Source organism: Leptonychotes weddellii, chromosome 2, assembly GCF_054177405.1.
Source record: "Leptonychotes weddellii isolate Sample4059 chromosome 2, ASM5417740v2, whole genome shotgun sequence".
In the NCBI taxonomy this organism is placed as follows: domain Eukaryota; kingdom Metazoa; phylum Chordata; class Mammalia; order Carnivora; family Phocidae; genus Leptonychotes; species Leptonychotes weddellii.
In genome coordinates this window covers 133,349,526-133,373,290 of record NC_138370.1, presented here as the reverse complement: position 1 = coordinate 133,373,290, position 23,765 = coordinate 133,349,526, and the positions used below count along the sequence as shown (strand labels likewise).

At 34.3% G+C, this 23,765-nt stretch overlaps 1 protein-coding gene across 1 annotated transcript in view; it reads left to right on the top strand.

Annotated features, from left to right (window-relative positions):
- ADGRL3 (adhesion G protein-coupled receptor L3) overlaps positions 1 to 23,765 on the top strand; it is a 777,343-nt gene that overhangs the window by 666,205 nt on the left and 87,373 nt on the right. Inside the window, exons 13-14 of the mRNA XM_081813155.1 lie at positions 15,294 to 15,503; positions 18,506 to 18,726. Coding sequence (XP_081669281.1) covers positions 15,294 to 15,503; positions 18,506 to 18,726 — 431 coding nt within the window. The remainder of the gene's footprint in view (positions 1 to 15,293; positions 15,504 to 18,505; positions 18,727 to 23,765) is intronic.

The following is a 23,765-nucleotide window of genomic DNA, read 5'->3' as shown; positions in this document are numbered from 1 at the left end:
TTATACGAAAACAATAGATCATGGATCACTACATCAAAAACTAATGATGTATTTTATGGTGACTAACATAACATAATAAAATTAAAAACTACAAAAAAAAAAAGAAGCAACATATCCCTTTTAGTTGATAAAAGAATGATAGCACTACCTTCCTCACTGACCCACACCCCTCCCCGTTTATCAGACATTTGCAAACACACATCTTTTAATTTCCTAAGTCAGAGAGACTATTTCCAATTTCATAATACTTGTGAGAAGTAAGCTGAGGAGATACTTCAAAATATGAGTGAGTATGAAGGGAGAATATTCTTCACACTACCATGGCTCCTGGAGCATCACATGACCTCAACTCTAATGCTCTTTGCATAAATAACAAGAAATGAAGGATGCTGACTCCATATCACTTCCCCCTATCTATACTGGATCACCAATTGCCAACAGTCTTTGTCTGACTTCTGATGAAGTTGCTGTAAAAAGGGGAAATTATTAGAAGAAGAAAAAGAAAGTTCTATCTGTCTTCCCTCTATCTCTGTGCAGGACAGGGAGGAAGGGAAGAAAGGTAGCTTACCTAGGGATAGCAAGGAGGATACTTTTTGCATATGCATTTGAGAAGAAGAATTGGCAGCTAGCTCTGGTCAGACTTCTTCAGTTTGTGAAAGGGGTAGATATATCCAAAATTAGCTATTTATAGAGAGAGAACAGCTGAAATTATGGATTTGAAGAAAAATAAACCATTAAAAATTCTTTTATCACTTTTTTCCTCTACTCTTTTTATAGAACTTTTATTAAAAAGTTGAAAGAACAGTACAAAAAACACTCATATACCCATTTTTCTGAATTTACATTTGAATTTTTGACAAATTTGACTGTCACTTTTCTGTGTATGTATGTGTATATATATTTAGCTCTGTTATTGATTTTTCAAAAGTAAATTGCTGACTTTATAGTATCTAATTCCTAAATCTTCCAGCAAACATGTTTTAAGAACACAGACATTCTCTCCCTACTATTAACACACACAGGAAATTTAACATTGATTAAGTACTACCCTCTAGTACAGAATCCTTACACAAATTTTTCCAATAATTCAAATAATGTCCTTTATAGTCTTTGATTTTCCTTGCAGTACCCAGTCAAGAATCGCACATTGCCTTTAGTTGCTATATCTCTTTAGCCTTCTTTAATGTAGAAGTTTTCCTACCTGTTTCTGTCTTTCATGAAAAAGACATTTGGTAGAGTCCAGGCCATTTGTCCTTTTAGAATATTACACAATTTCGGGGCGCCTGGGTGGCTCAGTTGGTTGAGCGACTGCCTTCGGCTCAGGTCATGATCCTGGAGTCCCGGGATCAAGTCCCGCATCGGGCTCCCTGCTCAGCGGGGAGTCTGCTTCTCCCTGTGACCCTCCCCCCTCTCATGTACTCGCTCTCATTCTCTCTCTCTCAAATAAATAAATAAAATCTTTAAAAAAAAAATAGAATATTACACAATTTCAATCTTTCTGATTGTTTCCTCATAATTAGATTCAAGTTAAACATTTTTGGCAAGAAATCCATGTGGGAGATACTGTATCTTTTCTGTTTTATCAAGAGGCCCCTTATTGGAACATTGAAAAGGGCATTGAACTTTTTATAATTAAGAGGAATCTGTCGAAACATATTTGAAAAATTTGTTTTATTCATCTCATTTTTAAAATTGTAATGTGTTTAGTCTACTCTTTGTTTCTCAAATAGTTGACTGTTGTCTTTGTAATAGGCAGAGTTCATGGTCCAATTAATAGCACAGATAAGTAATCAGCAAAATCAGTGCTTTGTGAGAAATGTCTTACCATTGTGGTAGAGGATGCTGTGGTTAACACACGGGAACGAGTCTTAACTTGACCTTGCAAGGTCAAGGAATATGCTCTAGATGAAGGCACATAACTGTTTAAGCAAAATGAGAGTGACAGGGTTGAAGTAGCATGAAATAAGGCTCGGTTTTTGTGGTCTTACAGTACATCTTTTCAGTAAATTTTATATTTTTAGGAGTATTAATAACACTTTGATTGTTTTTACTCCTGGGTTGTAGTGGAATTTTTAAGCAAAAAGAAACCTGTGATCTTCTCATACACAGCTTGGATCCTTACACTTACCATTTTTAGGTTCTTTATCATCTTCAGTAAATAAGCTTGGCTAAAAATAGCAGCTGGAGATTCATCTGCAATTCTAGTTTGAAATATTTTATTAGGAATAAGTAATCAAGTTTATGGAGATTCCAAAGAGTGGAGATTGAGTGAGAACTTTACCTCTCAGAAGGGCCTGGCATGTCCTGTAATAATAGGAATGAATGTCATTTCTTTAATATGTACATACATTATCTCATTTAATCTGCAACACCACAACAAGTATTATTATCATAATTTATTTGCTCATTTTATAATCTGAAGGGAAGTTCCAATAAGAATTAAAATTCAGGAGACTTAGGGTCCTGATGGCAGTTCTTTGGGAAATCGCTTCTTGTTCTCAGGCAAATCGTCTGAATTCCCTGTTCCTATTGTTAAATCAGTTAAATGAGACTAATAATTTTTTTCTAACATTATCTCAGAATTATTTTAGGGATTGAGTAACAAAACTGTATTAAAATCATGTTGAGAATTATAAAGTTTTCTGAAAATATATTTTTTTAATTCATGATATGCTTACCTGTCCTTAAAGCCCTTGAGCTCTCGATTCTGGGGGTAGTTAACTGTGAAGGCCCAAATATTTACTTTTGTTTCTAATAAGATATAATGATTTTTATCTACTGCTATACAGCTAAGTTTTCCCTAAAAAGAGAAGAATTTAGACTAGTGCTTTGTCTCACTTTTTGAAGTGACAGATTTTTTTTTCACAATGAAATTGTCAAATAATCGATTTGCAGCAAATTATTATCATAACTACAAATAACTTTTCAGCCCTTCAAAATGTTGGTTATATGGACATTAAATTCCTGCAATATCAGCACTTCCAAATTCAATTTTAAGTATATTCATAAATCAACACTAATGCAATCAATACATAACTTTTTTATTGATTGCATTTATTCTTCATTAGTGAGATAATTTTTAGGATTGACTAACTGAAGGAATTATTTTTTTATTAATTTAAATATAATAGCTCTACTTACCCAATTTACCCATGCTTAAGAAGGTATTATCAACCAACTAAGCAAAAGAAACCAAGCATAAAAACTCTTCCACCCTAATGTTCTGAAAATATCCTTAATTGCTTATACTGTTCTTAGTGAGAACTAGTTGATATGTTTACTAACTGTATCTATTTGTTCCAGATCACAAAATTTTACTTTTTTTTTTTTTAACATGGAGGCTATTCAGTGATTTTCTTTTTTCCTAGCCTGTTTCATTCCATTGTGTCTAGCAAATAAAGTGATAAAGCTAGAGAACTACTGGACTCTTGAGGAATTAGAGTAGATTTTCAGGATAGTTATTTATATAGCTTCCTAAGGTTAGGCAACAAGGTCTACTTGTATAAATAAGATTTTAAAAGTATTTGAACAAAAATATGGCTGAACTAAACCATTTTTTCTGTCTCTACAATTCAAAGGACTGCCAATCTACTATGTGTGCCCTTACAGTGTAAGCATCCCATTTAAAGGTTTTCTATGGTTGGTTGCTTGCAAATTTAAATAACCAATTCATAGAACTTTTAAGATGTTAATTTTATAAAATGTAATGTTAACTCAAGTTATTGTCTCTAGGCATATGAGGTAATTGTCCCCAGGTTTATTATCTGGAAGACCCCTACTCTGTTTAAAATGCAATAAATTTATTCATGAAAATGGAAAAAAGGAAGCCCAGCAACCATCCCCTTTTTCTTTTTCCTGAAGTTGCTTTAGTTAAGAAAATCAGTTGAAATTGGAATAAAGAAATAAAAATGAGATATGTATGTGTGTGTGTGTGAGTGTTTATATTTACATTCTGTTTTATTTAGTACCTGAAGCAGAGTAGGCATCCAATAAAAGTTCTTAGAATGAATCTACCAAGATTTTGTTAGATACTTTGGGCTAGGTGCAGTTTCTATTTGTATGGTTTTCATAATCTAGTTATGCAAAATTACTTTCTCTTTTAAGCCGAAGTTGATTTGTTTCTATTTTAAAAATGTTCTTTCTTATTGTGGTGAGTTTATCTTTGCTTACATGACAAAGGAAATTATTCTATGAGAAGAATGATACATATGTAACAATAAACGTATCTGGGTAATTCAAATCTGAGAGTTCCATTATTTCCTTTTACTATACTTCAGCTTCACTACACCTTGCCACATCGTCTAACCCCTTTAAGAAGTACTTTCAAAAATTGTGTGTGTGTTTGTGTGTGTGTGTTAATAGAAACAATCTTAGGAGAAGTTACCCATTTTGTATGAGACTTAGGAAATTTCCTGAATAATCGCCAGTAAACTTTGTCTTAATAAAACTGCTGGATTTAATCATTGCAGTCAAAGGATATTTTTAAGAAATTTTTACCGAGGCAAGCCTGGGTTCTATCCATTTCTAAGGAGCTTAGTATAATTGGGTCATAAAAGGAGATACAGGAAAGAATCTGTGGTTCTCTCCACTGGTGGTGAAGTTGTGAAGAGCATAGAGTATTTGACCACAAGTTAGGGTGATCAACTTTTTAGAGAGCTCAATGAGAAACAGCACTACCAGATCAAAAATATACTTAATATTTAATAAGTAATTATACACATGTGTTATTACTGCTTACCTGTGATAATTAATAGTGTTTAGTACTAATTAATAGTAGGGCTAATAGTGTGAGAAACTATAGAAACATTTTCTAAATGTGTCTTTCTGTCCTCTGATATTACAAATCTTTTATTTGTAATAAAATATTTAATGTATTTAAATTTGGTGGCTTTATCATTGCATATTTTTCAGATATATAAATGTGAGACTTAAAAAAGTTAGTACAATAATTAAACAGATATGACTTATATTTAAAAGAAATAGCTATGAAATGTTTCTTTCTGTTTGTCTTTTTCTGTCTTTTTTTAGAGAATTAAAAGTGAATATAGTCAAAAGTAAAATTCTCTTTGACCTATAGTTCTGCTTTTACCAAGCCCACATTACATAGATTCCTAGTGTCAATCCAATGTGATGACATCAAACTAAATATCTTCTCAACAAAAATGTTGAGGATAGGGGTGCCTGGCTGGCTGAATTGGTAGAGCATGCAACTCTTGATTTGTGGTTGTGAGTTCAAGCCCCACATTGGGTGTAGAGATTACTTAAAAATAAAACCTTAAAAAAAATGTTAAGTATAGAATACAAAGGATTTTACTTAATGTCATTACCTAGTAGGTTTTTAGACTTGTAGGAATTAGTTCCCATCTCTCCACATATGCCCCTCCACTTTGTATCTAGAGACTTATTTGGTAGACCAGCTTTTTATTCGTCAGTTCTTTTGCATCTGTGAATTCATCATATAGGTTGTCCATGTCCAAAATATTCATCATTTTTAAACACTTCCAAGCACACTGGTTGTTAACATAAAGTAGAACAGTATCAAGGATAATGGTTTTAAAGCACTGAGGTAATTTCACTTTATGATTTCAAGATTGGATTCCAAATAAGTCACAGTTTTAGTAAAGAAATGAGACAGTCCTGTTTAATTTGATTGCCTTTGGTAGTGACATTTTCTTTGAAAATAGTCTTAAATCCCCCCAAAATAAGTCATGTTTTTCTCTATATGAGATTTTGTCCTAATCTACACAGAACTTCATGCAACTCAGGTGAAATCAGTTTACCTTTTCTAGGTTCCTTATAGCTTTTTCAGAGTACATCAGTTTTGGAGAAACATCATAAAAATTTCTCTTACTATAAACTTTTTCTTCATTCTCATCTGTCATATATTTCAAAATTAGGGAAAGACAGTCTTTTTGTCCCACACTTTGAAAAGAGGATTTTATAGAAGACCAGTATTTTAACATCTTCTCTATGACTAGGAGCAATGATATCCATCCTGTAAGACATGTCTCAGGAGATTGTCTCCTTACCTTTAGAAAGTTAAAACAAAAACAAAAACAAAAAAAACTCTGCACATTTTGAGGAAACTGAAAAGTGACCAAAAAGTTTCATTATAAAGCTTCATTGTCACAGGTAAGCAAACCACATCTCCTTTTAGCTGCCTTGTGTACAAGGTATATAGGACATTTAATAGGTAAGAACTGTTTATTTTCTTTTCTAAAAAGTTTATAGGCTAAATGGAATTTTCCAAAATTTACATTTGCACTGTCTGTTGAATATGCACATAGATGAGCAAAGTCTATTTTATGCCTAAACAAGGTTTCAACAGTCTTTTGTTTATGTCTTCTGAAGTTTCATTAAAATTTTTATAGAAATCAAGAAAATGATTTTAACTCCATGTTTCAAATCAAAATACCTAAGAGGTAGGGGAGACATTTTTTGTTGCCAAGATTCAATACATCATTTGATATCCTATAGAAAGTATGATTATTAATAAAATCTGATGGACTGAGCCCTATACTATGAAGGGCCAAAACCCATGGCTATCAAAATTTTCCTTTTTGTTTATCCACAGCACATTTATTTGCAATCTCCAAATCAGGAAAAGTAATTTTCCTTAGGTACATAGAAAAATCAAGGGAACAAAACAACAATGAATGTTTATTCTTATGGTATACTCCACTGCATTCAAGGACTGTTAATTTCAACTGAGCATTGGTGTCTTTTGGGGGGGGGGAGGAATTTTCTTAAAAAAACCTTTTGATTTTACAAAAACTTGCCTGTCTCTTCCCAAACTTGTGAGAATCAGCCTCCATATGCACATTCATACAACCTTCTCTTTCATGTGTATGTGTGCATTTCTGCATATTGTTCAGAATGTTCTGTCTTGGTTATCTCTCTAATCTGGTTTCATGAATTCTTCCATGTGTCTTTAAAATAGCATAGTTGTTTAGCCCTTTTTAGTATTGTCATACTATTATATTAGGGTCATTCTCAGTTTCATCAATGAATTGTTAGAAACATGGTCACAATAATTACAATGTTAAAAATTGAAGTAGTGCTATCTTGATACAAGGCACAAAAATTAACCCGAAGTCATAGAGGAAGACATGATCCCAAGCACTAAAGCTGTATCACTCAGAGGGATACAGCAATGGATGATCCAATACTGGGAAGTGCAAATCATCAAGAGTCAGGGTGAAAAACAGCAGAAGTTACTAAAGAAAGTAGCTAATCAATGCTACATCCATTCAAAACTACAGATAGTATAGCTTCTAACCTCTGATTTTTAGGCTGTCATTCAGATTTGTACTTTTCTTCCAAATTTCTGAAGCATCTCTGATGGCTGGGATCCTTTTATGTCTTGGGGAGGACTTTCCAAGGATTGAAAAACATAGTACTAAAACTAGGATAGTCCTGAGTAAACCTAAACAGTTAGTTACACTCCCACCAATCCTAACCCTACTGCATACTAGTTGAATCATCTGGGATAAATTACTCAATGTGCTTCAGTTTCTTCATCTATAAACTAGAGATAATAATATCACATCGTGATGTTTTGTATGATTAGATATCCTAATAAAATAAGCACTTCCAACAGAATATTAAATTTTTAAGTTTTATTTTAGCTATTATTATCATCATTACCTTACTTAACTCAGAAATACTAAGGATGGAACTTTGTCTGCCTAGCTTCTTTTCCTACCCTCACCCCAGATACTCCTAAAATCTTCTTCTTTACTGCTCGATCATTTCATTCCTTTAAGAAGTTCTAACTGATCACTAAACAGTTTTTGGTTTATCAACTCTAATCTACCCTTTTTAACCTATTACTGTGTTTAACTCTCAACTCCAGTAAGCTACTTAGTTCCTACATTTTCTACTATTTCCTTTTCTGTTTCCTTCTTTATGATAGTTGTAAGTTTGGCTCACCAAATATGGTGAGATTTTATTTATTTATTATTATTTTATTTTATATTTTTTAGAATGGGAGAGAGAGGGGAGGGGCAGAGGGAGAGAGAGAGAGAATCTTTTTTTTTTTTTTTAAAGATTTTATTTATTTATTTGAGAGAGAATGAGAGAGAGCACATGAGAGGGGGGAGGGTCAGAGGGAGAAGCAGACTCCCTGCCGAGCAGGGAGCCCGATGCGGGACTCGATCCCAGGACTCCAGGATCATGACCTGAGCCGAAGGCAGTCGCTTAACCAACTGAGCCACCCAGGCGCCCCGAGAGAGAGAGAATCTTAATCAGTCTCCACACCCAGCCAGAGCCCAAGGAGGAAGGGGGGGCTTGATCTTACAGCCCTGAGATCATGACCTGAGCCAAAACCAAGAGTGAGACACTTAACTGACTGAGCCACCCAGGCACCCCATATTTTGTTTTTTTAATTCAAAGCAAGAAACTTTCAAATAACTTAGAGTGTGCTATGCTGATTTGAACCCAGGGAGAGTTGCTGAATAAGTTCTATTGAATCCAAAGGACAGTTGGTTTTGGACGTTTTTGTGACCTCTTACTTGCTAGTGTTTCTCTTTTAGCAATTAAAGCCTGAAAATGTTTAGATTTTTTTTTTAATGTAATACAAACTTGAAAATTTTTTGCTAAGTTTTTGGTTAATTTACTGTAAAAATTCTAAGAAATGCAGTTATATTGCTCTTCTTGCTGGGTTATTCAACTTTGACCTTCATCCTGTTCTGTAACAAAATCCTAATTTCCTGAGTCCATTGAGCCCTTTATTTTCTCAAACATTTGCAGAGTGAACTTTGTGTCTGATGACCTGGTTCCCAAGAGTTAGAGCAATGCTAGGAACTGATTTAGAGAGTTTATACAACATTTATCAGAAAATAGTCTTTTGTAACCCTACTGACTTATGTGATACATTAGTAACAAGGCAAGTGCTCATATGTTTGCAAAAAAGAAAGAAAACTTATTTTAGCTATGTTACAAATGTTTCAGAACAAAATATGTTTAAGAGGCAACTTAAAAATCATGTTATTATGCTTTAACAAATCTGACTGAACATTTAAGTATACACATTATTATGCAGAAAGTAAAACAGGTTATTGATAATTACTGGCCCACATTTAATAATTACTATAGGGTGATTTTCATGTAGTGTCTGGAAAATGCAACTTTCTAAAATTTTGAAAAAAGAAAAAACATCTAGAGGGTTTCAAAATTAATTAATATAGTTTGTGCCCCATCTGGAAACACTTATGCAGTTAAAGTGAAAACCATTTCAAATCTGTTTCTCCATCTTGTTTGTTGACTTGCCTTTTGGACAATAAAGTTAGAAACATCAAGATTTCCACAAAAGGTCTTAGTGTACTTGGATTGAATTATTATAAATCATAAGACAAAAGTCACATTTCCCTTTTCTGTAAATTTGGATTTAGTTTCATTAAATGTACCTATTTGTATATTTGAGTGTTTTACATTGACAGAGTAGCTTTCACAAAACATCATTGTTTAAGACATTTTTATTTCCCAAATATGACACTCACCCTTTTGTGGTATTTGAGTTACTCAGCAAGCTATCCATAGTGATAGGACAAAGCACATTCACAGAGACAAACGTAAAAGGGAAAATCAGAAACTTTCCATAGGTTTTACAAAATATTTGGCATTTCAGATATGAATAGAAACTTCATAGAAAGCCTGAAAAATAAGTATTGTTTTTAATAAAAATTTCTTTGTAGAGAGGATAGAATCATTTCATTTCCCAAAAGTATCTTCTTTCCAGATATCGTTTTGGGAATCACTCTGTCATTCTGCTTGAAGATTTTCTCTCACACCTCACCATCTTCTCTTTAGAAGTTAATCTCCTTGAAGTTTTTGATTTTTTGTATTTAAAAAAATTTTTTTTATGAGTTTGCAAGCCATTCTTTCCAACAAATCATACGAGTTTATGAATGGTACACCCTCGGGGGGAAAATATTAGGTATATATCTTCTGTTGCTACTTTGTCTTTTTGTTATAACTGAAGGAAGAATATAAAGGTGAAATTAAGCCCCTTTATCTTTTATTATTCAAAAGTCATAAACACATTTGTATGGTAATGAATGTAGAATTCAAATTCTAAAGTTAAAATCTGCTTCCTTTGGACGATGTAGGAATTTTGTGACCTTAATTAATCAGTAACACAAATATTATTAGTAACATAATTAAATTGGCAATGTTATCAAGTGGACTTAGGTAATTCATCAGTTAGTTGGAATAATGTTTTGTGTCCTTAGTTAACATAATATTAACATTTATTTTTGTTATGGTTATTATTTTTCTGATCCATCCCTTATCATTTTTATAAACTTTTGATTATTTATATGAAAGTAGCTGCCAACCAAGGAAATAATCCAGACTGTTTTCAGATTTTTTTTAAAGATTTTATTTATTTATTTGACAGAGAGAGAGCACAATGGGGAGGGGCAGAAGGAGAGGCAGAAGCAGACTCTCTGCTGAGCAAGGAGCCCAAAATGGGGCTCCATCCCAGGACCCTGAGATCATGACCTGAGCCAAAGGCAGATGCTTAACTACTGAGCCACCCAGGTGCCCCTGTTTTCAAATTAAAAAAGGAAGTAAGAAACATTGACCTTGTGTAAGAATTACATGAAAGATCCCACATTTCTCAAAACAATCAAACAAAAAAATTGACTTTCTCACTTTCATATATATATTTTTTGCTTTCATATATATTATCTTAATTACTTATCATAAGAATCTGAAGCCTTATTTTATCTCTACGTGTATGAGGCTTTTGATACTCAAAAGGTTAAGTAGTTTGTTCAAGGTAACAATTGTGAAATTGGACTGACAAGGTTAAATCCATGCCTTTAAAAGGACTCTACGATTTACTCCTGAAGTCTTCTTCCATGCATAGTTTGGTCTCCATTGTCATAATTGTTTAACAGCTTGACATTTCGATGTATCTTAAGATATTATGGTGTAACAACTTTCTCATTCTCCAGCTCTAATTTTATCTTTTACTTAAGATCTTAGAGTAGGTGATTTAAGAACCCGAGATTTAAGAGTCCCAAAGATTGTGTAATGGGCAGCATGATACAACTTTTAGGTTATAATTGAAATCCATTCTAGAAGGTGGGGATAATTTAAGAGAGATTCATTTATTTAGTCAACACATTAATTGTGCATCCACTCTATGGTAGACAATTTTGTAGGACCTACGGATACACTGGTGATCAGAAGAGATAAAACAACTTATTCTCTTGGAATGTACCTTCTAGTGGGGGATACAGACAATCAACAAGCAACATTAACAAAATATATAGTGTAGATTAAGTGCTGATGAAAAAAATAATGCAAGGAAAGTAATAGAGAAAAAAACAGGGAAAGGTGTTTGCAATTTTTTAAATATGGTGACTCAAAAAAATGCTCTGTGAGAAGGTGACATTTGAATGAGGGACTGAAGGAGAGTAGAAGTAAGCCATGCAGCTATCTTTTGAAAGGGCGTTCTAGGCCAAAGGAACATCAAAGGCAAAGCCTCTGAGACTAGAATGTTTTCAGCATATTCACAGAATGGAGCAGGCCAACTAGGTGGAATGAACTGAATGAAGGAGAGAATAGGAAATGATATCACAGATATGCAGATGTTACAGTGCCTTGTAGACCCTTGAAAGACTTTGGTTTTTACTTTCTTTTTTTTTTAATTAACATATAATGTATTATTTGTTTCAGGGGTACAGGTCTGTGATTCATCAGTCTTCTATAATACCCAGTGCTCATTACAACACATACCCTCCCCAATGTCCATCACCCAGTTACCCCATTCCCCCTCCCCCATTCCCTCCATCAACCTTCAGTTTGTTTCCTAAGATTAAGAGTCTCATGGTTTGTCTCTCTCTGGTTTCATCTTGTTTCATTTTTTCCTCTCTTCCCCTATGATCCTAAGTCAATCAGAGAAAGACAATTATCATATGATCTCACTGATAATGTGGAATTTAAGAAACAAGGGGAAGAGTGGTTTTTACTTTCATTGAAATGGAAAACATTGGATGCCTTTCATCAATGAGTCATATTACCTGAATTACATTTAAAAAGAATTTCTCTGCCCTGTTGAATATAGAGGGAAGGGGGGCAAGGGTCAAAGTGGGAAGATCAGTTAGGAGGCTATTAAAAAATGGGTGGCTCCAACCAATTTGGTGTAGTTGAGGTGATGAGCAACTGCCAGATTTAGAAGGCAGGGCCTACAAGATTTCCTCAGGGATTCTTAATGAAAGAGAAGAATCAATATGACTCCTAAGTTTTTGGCAAGAATACCTCAAAGAGTGAAGTTGTTGTTTATTGAAATGGAAAAACAGAGGGAAGAGAAGTTTTTCTGGATGGTAGAGGGAGAAACAGGATATGATGAGGGGCTTAGTTTGGGACATATAATATTTGATACCTTTTTTAACATCCAGTGGAGATTAAATGAATGCAGAGCTATACTGACATAGAGAATTCAGCTCTAAGGCATTTGGTCTAAGCAGAGGGGATTATTGCCATCGTTCAAAAACAAATATACCTTAAGCATCTTTTTGGTCAAGCCCAGTACTAGGTGCTGGCATATAACATTAACAAGATATAAAATTAATAAGGCACATAATGGTATATAGTACATATTGTAGGTGATTAAGTAATAATATAGTGCAGTGCTCACAAATGTAGAACTTTGGAAATAAGAATACGTGTGATCCGTTATCACATTGTTACAACCATACCTAAGAGTTTCATTCAACTGGTCATCCTCTTGAAGGGTTTTTGTTGTTGTTGTTGGTGGTGGTGGTGGTGGTGTTTTTCATGGCTTGGCCTCCTGGAATTTCTGTTATGGCGCCCTGTTATAAAGAGGGCTATTCTCACAGCTCTTTTTGGCATTTAATATCCATTGTTCTATTCCTTTCATCTTATTTATAAAATTCAAGTGTTGAGTTGTGTTTGAAGGGTGCTGCTCTCACAGTATAGTACACACAAGGTAGTTGGTGCTGATGTTTTCTGAGCTAGACGGTAATACCCGAAAGGCGAATTAATCAGTAGACTTTTGTGTTCTGTCTTTGAGTGTAATGTACTTTTTGTACTGATGTTTTGACATCTGGTGTTCTTCTCTTAATAACTCTGCATGGGGTTTTTGAAGGACTTATGAAGGCACTGAGTAAATACATTTCTAATAATGCAACTACCCAGACAAAGGCAGGAATTTTTTGGTTTCTTCTTTTCTTTCTTTCTTTTTTTTTTGTTTTGTTTTGTTTTGTTAGTGTTTTAGTTCTTTAGGATACATTTGAGAATGTGTTATACCTGCCATTTTTCCCATTATAGAAGACTGCTGTGCTGAACATTGGTGCTTGATACTCAATCACAGCATCTTTCCTTTGAGTCAAAGAAGAGAGCAAATAGCCCTCTGTTCAGGGAACCAGATAGCACTAACCACTTTCCACTCTCAAACAGAAAAAGTAATTTAAGGTATCTGAGACCCAACACGACTTTAGTAATGTTCCCTGGAGAACAAAGCAGTTATAGCGAAATTTCATGTAGTTTTCTTTCATGATTTGAGCTCCTTCCGAGAAATATATCTAGAGTTATGCAGGAATATTTCAGAACTGTTTCACTGACAGTGTTCTAGCAGAGTTCTTTATCAAATAACTGTGAAGACTTACCTGGCGATTTGAGAAGACCTATGATTTAGGTTACAGCATAGTGACTGGCTTGTAAGAATTTCCATATTCAGAATAATCTTTGTATGAGTTTTGTATAAAGCAGAAAAGTATGAAGTTTGAATAAAAACAAACAACACTAGAAAACCTGGATATTTATGTATTTTTAAAGTGAGCTAACAGTGTGGAAGACAACTAAATGTAGTAATTTCCATCCTAAAATAAAAATCAGTGTGTATGATCCACACAGCTGAAAAAGATGTCAATTAGAAACACATTGCTTTGTTTCAACTAAAAAATTCCCCATGCTTATGTTACACTTTTACTACTTAAGCATATATCCATAAAAATCAATGTCATTGTTTTGTGTTTTTTTAAATTTTGTATAAATGGCATTATACCATATAGGTCCTTTGCCACTTACACTTTTAAAAAATCTAATACTAGGTTTTTGAGAAGTATCCATGTTTGTGAATATAAATTTAGATCACTGATTTTCTATTACTCTTCAGAATATCATTTCTATAAATCAACCATTATTTATTTGTTCCCCTACTTATGGAAATTAGGTCTTCAGGGCTTTTCAAGAAACCTACAAAGAAAAGAAACATTGATAGTCATAGACAGTTTCTCAACTGTGCTCCAACATCTTGGCATACTGATATGTTGGGCCACTATAAATTCTAATGCTTCACAGAAGTGGTTTTGGGTAGAGACAAACTAACATAGGGAAGGAATAGAGTTTGGAATCTAAGAACAAGGACAGAAATGAGATAGTACACAGAACAAGGTACATGAAAGGAATGGAACTCACAGGACTATTTTAACAGAGCCCCCCAAAAATCCAGTTTTAGTACAGAAGCTTTTATGAGCTTTTTCTTTTTATTAGCCCTATCTGTTTTATGCTGCTATCGGGGATAGTAATACTGAATGCTTATTTTCCATCTGTGTATAACAGGCTCTATTCATGCAAAACCCTTCAAGGATCAAACTTCCTGATCTCCTTAAGCCATTCAATATGAATATAAATCCAGTGAATATCCTCATTCTTTTAGATCTTTCACTAAATAAATGGTATGCATATGTGGCTGTTCATCAGAATTAACTGGGAATCTTTATAAAAATGCATACTTTTATGAACTCAACCTTGGAAATTCTGATAAAGAACTTAAATGACAGAACAATTGTATTTTTTTATTAAAAAGTCCCTTGGTGATTTAAAAAGCATTTTAGTTGAAACACCACTTCCCTAAGTGTATAACTTAATTTTTTAGAGTATTCCTTAGTGCAAGTTGTCAAAAAAAAATAGCCTATAAAAGTGATATGAATTGAAAAAATAAAGCTTTTTCCTGAAATCGTAGGCCAGAATTATGTTGATTTGTTTCAACTATTTGTATCCTGAAAATACATATAACCAAGAAAAGTGCAAACACTATTGTCATCCCTGAATATCAAACTGATTTACACCTCAGGGAGAATATTAAATGCTTTACCTGTGACCTAGAAAACCCAAATAATTAAATTATCTTATTCACTGTGTGTGCATAGGATATGTAGTACATTATGAAAATCACGCTCCGTGAATCCAGGTCCTCATAAGACTTCACAATTTGTTATGCATAATTGCAACTTATGGCTTTTCTGTTGTATTTCCAGCACAGTGATGCAGTCCATGACCTTCTTCTGGATGTGATCACGTGGGTTGGAATTTTGCTGTCGCTTGTTTGTCTCCTGATTTGCATCTTCACATTTTGCTTTTTCCGCGGGCTCCAGAGTGACCGTAATACCATCCATAAGAACCTCTGCATCAGCCTTTTTGTAGCTGAACTGCTCTTCCTGATCGGGATCAACCGAACTGACCAACCAGTAAGCAACTTACACTGATAATAGGAAAAAATGTCTCGATTTGCAGCTTTCCAGTACTTGAAATATTCTTGTTTGAAAGTACCCTCTCTTCCAGTTGTCTAAGATAGTTATTAATTTTCAGATCTTGTTCCGTTTTCCCTTTTTTTTTAACCCCATTATTGTAAAGAAGCAGTGAATGTTAGGGATGTATGACTGTAGATTTCTTGAGAAATTCTGTTCATAACCTTGCCTTTCTCAAGAACCGTGTCTCCTCATTAGTTTGTGTGTGTGTGTTTGTTTTGTTTTTAAGATTTTATTTATTTGAGAGAGAGAGAACAGCAAGGGAGGGAACATAAGCAGGGGGAGTGGGAGAGGGAGAAGTAGGCTTCCCGCCGAGCAGAGAGCCCGATGCGGGGGCTCTATCCCAGGACCCTGGGATCATGACCTGAACCGAAGGCAGACGCTTAACGACTGAGCCACCCAGGTGCCCCATGTTTTGCTTTGCTTTTATCAGAACAGAATATTGAGGAAAGTTAAGTAAAATCATTTGGGGAATGGAAAGGTGTCTTTCCTAATTTATATAACTGTCATTTTTCAAAGTTTATCATAGGCTTTTTTTTAAAAGTCTATTTATTTTTTTAGTAATCTCTATATCCAAAGTGGGGCTCAAACCCATGACCCCAAGATCAAGAGTTGCATGCTTTTCCTACTTAGCCAGCCAGGTTCCCTATCATATACTTAAAAAAAAAAAAACAGTTTATATCATATTTAAAACATCTAAAGTGAGTTTTTCGAATTGACATATTTGGAAAATAGTTCAAACGATAGGTCATTTTTAGAATTTATAAACTCTTCCCAAATTTTGTTTGACACATTATATTTGCACAAGTTCTGTTTACATCTTAATGTCTGCTTTGTACTTTACTACAAACTATGTTTAGTCATATCAGAAAATAAAGAAGAGGAGGAACAGAAGGAAGTAGGGGAAGAAAGGCAGGGAAAGAGGCAGCACTAACCAACTGCTTTTGGTAAAACCAAACCGAAAATATGAGTAACAGATAGTATCTAATTACTCAACAGACTCTACACCTACTTACACTTTTTGTGAGGCCCGCTCTATTGACTTAAGATTCATAGTCCATGGTCGGTCTCATGACTAAAACTATAATTGAAAAGAAAACTTCCATTTTTTAGAAGACGTGTAGGCATAATAAATAATTCATTCACTTAATGCTGTTCTCTGGTATGTGTCCATAAGTATGGAGTACTTTACAATAAAAATGCAGTTGGATTCATGTTTGTGATTACACATTCATGATTAATGGCTGTAAAGGGTACAATTATGGTGATTATACTTTTTAATTGGTTATCATATACAAATGTGACAGCTTTTCCCATAAATGCAAACATATGAATAAGCAATCAAAGAGCACATTTCTTTTCCCCAAAAAGTAAAGCCTTCTGATAACAAAAATTAATAGTTGAAGTTCTAACTCTAAAAAGCAAGAAATGGAAAACTGTGTTATTTTCCAAGAAGAAATCATTTCATTCTCTTGTTAACCTGCAATTCAAAAGCCTTGTGATTTCTTTTCATTTAGAAACCGTATTCTTACTTTTGTTTCCTGATACACATATGGTATGATAAATTTTACCACATGTTGCGTACTGCACAAAACTAACTTCTGACAAGTAGCATAGAAAACAAAGATTGAAATGAAAAGTTGGAGTAGAGTACATCTGAGCTCAACTTGTCTTTCTTTTTGTTCCTGGATAGGTGTCCTTTTCCTGACTCTTAGGTGGTGGTTAGGCTCTGCTTTCTCTCTAGCCTGCTGACATTGGACATCCTCATCTCCCTTCATTGTCATCTCTCCCACTCAAGGAAACTGACCTGCCCTTTGTCTCTTTCTCAAGGATCACACTCATCATTGAATCCATTATAATCTGATAATGTCTATAAATTTGTTGCCCTTTTCTAGTAGGAGATACAGATTTTAGTTAGGATTTCTTTTTTTTTTAAGATTTACTTATTTAGTTGAGAGAGAGAGAGTGTGCACATGGGGGGGGCAGGTAAAGGCAGAGGGAGAGGGAGAGATCCTAAGCAGACTCCATGCTGAGCGTGGAGCCCCACCGGGCTTGATCCTACAATCCCTGAGACCACAACCTGAGCTGAAACCAAGAGTCAGAAGCCTAACTGACTGCTCCACCCACGTGCCCCTAGGATTTCTTAAATAAAAAATAAAGACCCCCACTTCCCCTCAAGGAGTGAGAATTTCAGAACTGACATAAGAAAATTAATATATGGTCAGATGAAACTTGTAGTGCCTTAGAGAATATGCCAAAATAAGGACAGGCTGTCTTTTTTGACCAAGCTTGTCTAGCCCAACATTTCTTACAGTAACAGAAAAATGAGAGAAAGAAAGCACTCTGGAACATTTTATTTTATTTTATTTTATTTTAACCAGACCTACTTTTATACTTTGCAGCATGAACTTCCCAATGCCATCTTAAATCCTTTCTGAAATCAGGCAGGGAAGAAGTAAATCAGCAAATAGTAATAATGAAGTAATGACCCCATCACAAAATACTGTAATTATTACATTTTTTAACTTTAAGAGCTTTTATTCTCCTTGGTTTTAATGTTTCTTTTTCATTTACAGTTGAAGAACTTAATGATAGAACACACATGATTATGGCCAAGAAAAATAATGCATGAGATACTGTTTTTAAAACTTTAGACTAATCTCAGTAATAAGAAAAAATTAATAAAAAATAATAATAATGTTTCCTTATTATCATCCTATGCTGTCATCTCTAAGCTATTATTAATAAAATGTTAAATGTGGTTTTGAAAGATAGGTTATATTTAATTAGGTTTTAATATCTGAATTGTAAGAATCTTGTCTAGATTATTCTTTTGCAGACCTCTTATGTTACCGCAGTCTTGATAAATGTTTATTTTGATGTTATGGTAGTTGAGAATATTTCGTTTGGTTGTTACTGGAGTCCTTTGTTCCCTTCCCTAGATTGCTTGTGCCGTTTTCGCTGCCCTCTTACATTTCTTCTTCCTGGCCGCCTTCACCTGGATGTTCCTGGAGGGAGTGCAGCTCTACATCATGCTGGTGGAGGTTTTCGAGAGCGAGCATTCCCGGAGGAAATACTTCTACCTAGTGGGATACGGGATGCCCGCACTCATCGTGGCTGTGTCAGCCGCGGTAGACTATAGGAGTTACGGAACAGATAAAGTGTGAGTTTATCATTTCTTTCCTCTTTTTCCCTCTCTTTTGAAATCCAGTTGAAATAAATGCTTTGGATTTTCTTGGAAGCTAAGGTCTTTATAATACCTCCCAGCAAGAAATGATTGAACTGGAGAAGCAACTGGGGATAATTCAATTCATGGTTATACTTTTGTTATGATATAGAAAGAGAAGAAAAATCCTGAGATTCAGTAGGATGCTGTTTAAAACAGCTTAATTTTCCCACAGCTACATCAGAGCCTTGAGTAATTATAAGAAGATGAGTGCTTTAATATCTTTCAGAGCATTGAGACATTTGTCAAATGAAGAACTAGCTATGTCAGAAAGTGTGTGTTCAGAGGACAGTGCAGTCCCTGATATTAATGGCTTCTCTTCTTCCTGACCTGTCAGTTCTAGTCACTGGAAAGAAATTTGTATCATTAACAGAAAGAAAAACAATAGGAGCAGGGGCAGCTTGTAATTCCCCCTCCCCTTTTTTTCCCTAGGTGGGTATTGGGTTGTAGTGATGAATGTTATTTTCACTATACACTCAGATTGGTGAGACATACATGAAGTGATGTCCAGCATACTGGAAAGGAATTCAGTGAAAAATATTTTTGTAATCCACATCAATATAACAGTTGGCATCCTGAGAATGAATGAAAGTTTCAATAGAAAAAGATTAGAAAGAAGACCAAGATAGAGTTCCGATGAATGCCCACATTTAGGACATAGTTTGAGGTGGGGAAATAAAAATAAGGACAGACAAGAACCCTAAAAGAGAATGAGAGCCTTAAAAGAGAATGAGAAGGCCATTTCAAGATGGTGTTTCAGAACACCATCTGCGGTGTTCTATATCAAAGATAATTCAAGTAGGATAAGCACTGAGGAAAAATTATTTGTCCTTTGCAACAATTATTTTGACAGTGCTGGAAGCAGAAGCCAAATTGGAAGTTTCAAAGAAATAAGTCAATAGCAAGAAAGTAGAGTCTTAAAGTATTACCTATACCCTGAAAAAGTTTGATTGAGAAATAGTGAAAAGATTAACTTGTGGTTACAGTAATGAAGAAGAATTTTTAAAAATGAAGTCCAAAAAATGTCTAGGGGTGGGAAGAGTCAGTGTGATAGGAGGAGATTAATAGAGGGAAAATATCGGGGCGCCTGGGTGGCTCAGTTGGTTAAGCGACTGCCTTTGGCTTAGGTCATGATCCTGGAGTCCCGGGATCGAGTCCCACATCGGGCTCCCTGCTCGGCAGGGAGTCTGCTTCTCCCTCTGACCCTCCCCCCCCTCATGCTCTCTCTCTATCTCATTCTCTCTCTCAAATAAATAAATAAATAAAATCTTTAAAAAAAAAATAGAGGGAAAATATCTTATGCCTCATTTGTATGTAATATATAGAGAGGCTGAATGAAAGTGAAAGGTCCTAAAGGGATAGAAAGGCATAAGATTATACATAAGGTTAAGAAAACCTTGATTTAATACAGGAAGTGGCTTTGCAATTCACCTAGCCCAAGACATTAATTTCACAGATGAAAAAATCAAGGACCAGGTAAATTAATTGCCTTGCCCATGGTTATAGAGCTAGATAGTGGCAGATGTGTGATAAAATAAATCAGATTTATTTCCACTAAACTAGGAATGGTTTTGGAAAAATAAAATGACCCCTCTCTTCTGAGATGAGTGTGAAGGAAAGAACAGATAAGATGAATTTCAAAGTGGAACCACTTTTCCATCAAGTAGAAGAAGCTGACTTTTGCTGTGTGAGTAGGCGAGGTCACGTTGAGAGGACAGGAGATTTGAAAAGTCTTGAAATGAGCACTATGGAAAATGTGTTAAGGAGTCAATTAGACATTAATAAAAAGATTTCCAAGCAGTAGTGAAAGCTCAGATGAGGTTAGATAACATCAATTTGTACAAAAGTTAATAAGCCAAATTTCATGACTTTCCACCAGCAATCAGCAGCCTGAATATGGTGGCAATAAAGCAGCTCACTTCCCAGAAGAGAGGATTCATAAGGAGGGAAGACAAGCAGAAGCATTATTCGGAGCATAAAGTAGAATATGTGTCGGTTCAGAGGCACCAACAATACGGTTGAAAGAAGACCATCTCACTTCTGTTGAATTTTTCTTTCTTTAGTACAGGGAAGGCTATAAAAGGCCATTTGTCTAAACATAACTAATAGTAATTATTTTTTAATCCAACCTTTCTGAATTGTGGTCAAATCTGAGTTCATTTTGTGGATCCCAGTGACAACTTTGGAAAGAATTAGGATTAGATAAAAACATTAAAATGCTTGCTTCTAAGGACCTCTGAGGTGAGGGGAAATTAGGTAGATCAGACTTTTTTAAAAAAATAATACCTTTACTGATATAATTCACATACCATAAAATTCACTCTTTTAGAGTGTATACTTCAGTAGTTTTTAGTACATTCACAGTGTTATGCACCCATCACCACCACCTCATTTTAAAACCTGTTCATCACCTGAAAAAGAAACCCACCAGCAGTCATTCCCCTTAGGTCATAGGATTTTACATTTTAATTAATGCATATCCCCTCTAAGATATCAAATTGCGTGGTATAGTGATTTGTGACCTTCTACTATTCAAATATTGTTCTTAAGAAATTCCATTTTGCTCTCTTGCAGCCCCTGATTTGCTTTTATATGTTTTTGTTTTTATCTTTTTAGATATTTGCAAATTTTACTGTTCCTAAACTGACTCAAACTCACTTGCTTTGCATTTTAATCATTTATTTTGAGACCGATGTCATTTTCTGGATAGTAGGGATCTATCTTAGAATCAATAATATGTAAGTCTCTTGTGACTGTTCAAGCTTTGGCCATCATTGCTTTAATTTCCTGCACCAAAACTGAAGCTCTCATTTACTGACATTATTACTGTGTGGGAATAGAGGCTAATTTACTTCCCAGGCACCGTTTTAAAATAAGCCTTCATAATAGTTCAGTTCCACAATTATGATATTTCCCAACACAAAGAGCAGCAAAGCCGATATAGAGAAAAGGGAAGATAGATGAAAGAGGGAGAGAAAAAAATAAGGAACATTGCTTTAAAATTCTATCATAGGTAGACACAGAGTGTTTAGTGTCTCATTTGTACATTGTAAATAAATCGTCCGCAGAGGAACCTTCCAGAATACATGGGAAAAATGTTTAACTTCTACCAATTGGGAACGCGTCCAATCCAGGGTCTATTTTGCCCATTGAAGAAGCAGGTGTGGAAAAAGAAACATCATTCAGGCATTTGTATTTACTTGAGAAGCTGAAATGAACAGATCATGTTTTCCATCAGGAGTTTAATCAAGATATCTTCTCAAAGAAAAATATAAACAATGAATTTTTACAGAACTCGAAGGATTTCTGCATATAGAATTATATACCTTGTTCCTTATTATCAAATCTGTCTTTGTTGTTCTGGTTTCTATTACTATCGTCAGTTGCTTTTATTTGACTGTCGATGGCATTCCTGACTGCCTGTTCATCTCATGACTTTTTGTCATGTAAATCTATCTCAAATTGTGCTGTTGTTTTTTTGTTTGTTTGTTTGCCAGTGTTACCTTCTTATACGCTACATTGATGTTTTTAATACAAATATATAAAGTCCACAGTCTTAAATAAACTGGAATTAGCCAGAATTCAGGGAGACACATATTTTCAGCCCTTTTCTGTAAATTCTTATTAAGCTCAATACAATGAATATTTATGTCTCAGAAATCTATTTCACTTATTTTTGGAACTTTGTTATTAAATTTTTACTTCAGTTTCAACCACTCAGAGTACATCTAGAATAAACCATTGAATATATATTATACTAATCCAAATAATAATAAACATTCTTCCCTTTTCTTTCCTCTTAATGTATCTAATTATATTTTATTATACTGACAATGAGGTTTTATTGCTGAAACCTTTAACAATAGTAATAATAATAGCTTACAATTCTAAATAGCAGAGATTCATATCAATGGTAGGAGATAAAATTAGTTTTGTAGGTTAGATAACTGTTATTTTGATACAGATAGTGCTAACTATCATATTCCATCTGACTGATGGATTATGATGTGTTTTTCTATGAAATTTTAGGGTTGTTGAACCGATTATTATGTACAAAACACATACACACAAAGCACACATAATTTGATTTTGAGAAGTTGCTTAGTTTGCCATCAATTTGCAAGGCTTGTAAGAGAATTTTATTATTATTTTTTTATGTTGTTTAGTCAGATCTTTTTATCTGTACTGACATTATCTCGAGAATGTATTTAGAATTACATTTAGTCACAATATTTGGACATTTAAAAAATTAGATTAGAAGAACAGTACAATCATAAAAAAAAACAAAAAACAAAAAACTCTCAGCTAGTGGACCACAGTTCTAAATTGCACTGTTAACAATGGGCATTTATTCAATTTTATCTCTGTTTTTTTTAATCTTCCCTTAGTCTCTCTTATACTCTTATTCATATGCACATTCAGTGAAGCCATCCAATAAATGATACTGTCAGAAGATAAAAGCTGGCATTGACTTAGCAATAATTTAAACATGGCTGATTTAGAAATTCTGTGCTACTTTTATTTTATGACCTGAAACTAATTAGTTCATGTAAACTTTAATTACCTCAATATTATCAAAAAAATACAAACCGTTTTAACAGTTAATTTTTATTTAAAGAGAACTTCACATTTATAGTTTATACCACTTCCCTCACAATCCAAGTATACAATGGAAAAAAGAGTGGTTAATGTGATGGGTAGATTGGAAAAGGAGTGGGAGCAGGTTCCAGAAGGAAGGAGGGCTCTGGAAAGGAGTGAAGCCTGAGGAATAGCCCAAGACTTAAAATATGGGCTTGAAAATTTGTAAGGGGTTTCCAAAAGATGTCAATTAGGTCATAAACAGTTATAACGAATCAGAACATCCTTGAGTACTAGAAGCATAACCAAGGTCTTAAAAATAATTGAAATCAAATTTTATGATCTGAAAATTATTATAAGTCATCTATTAAGTCGTATTTGTCTCCCTAGCTCACTAG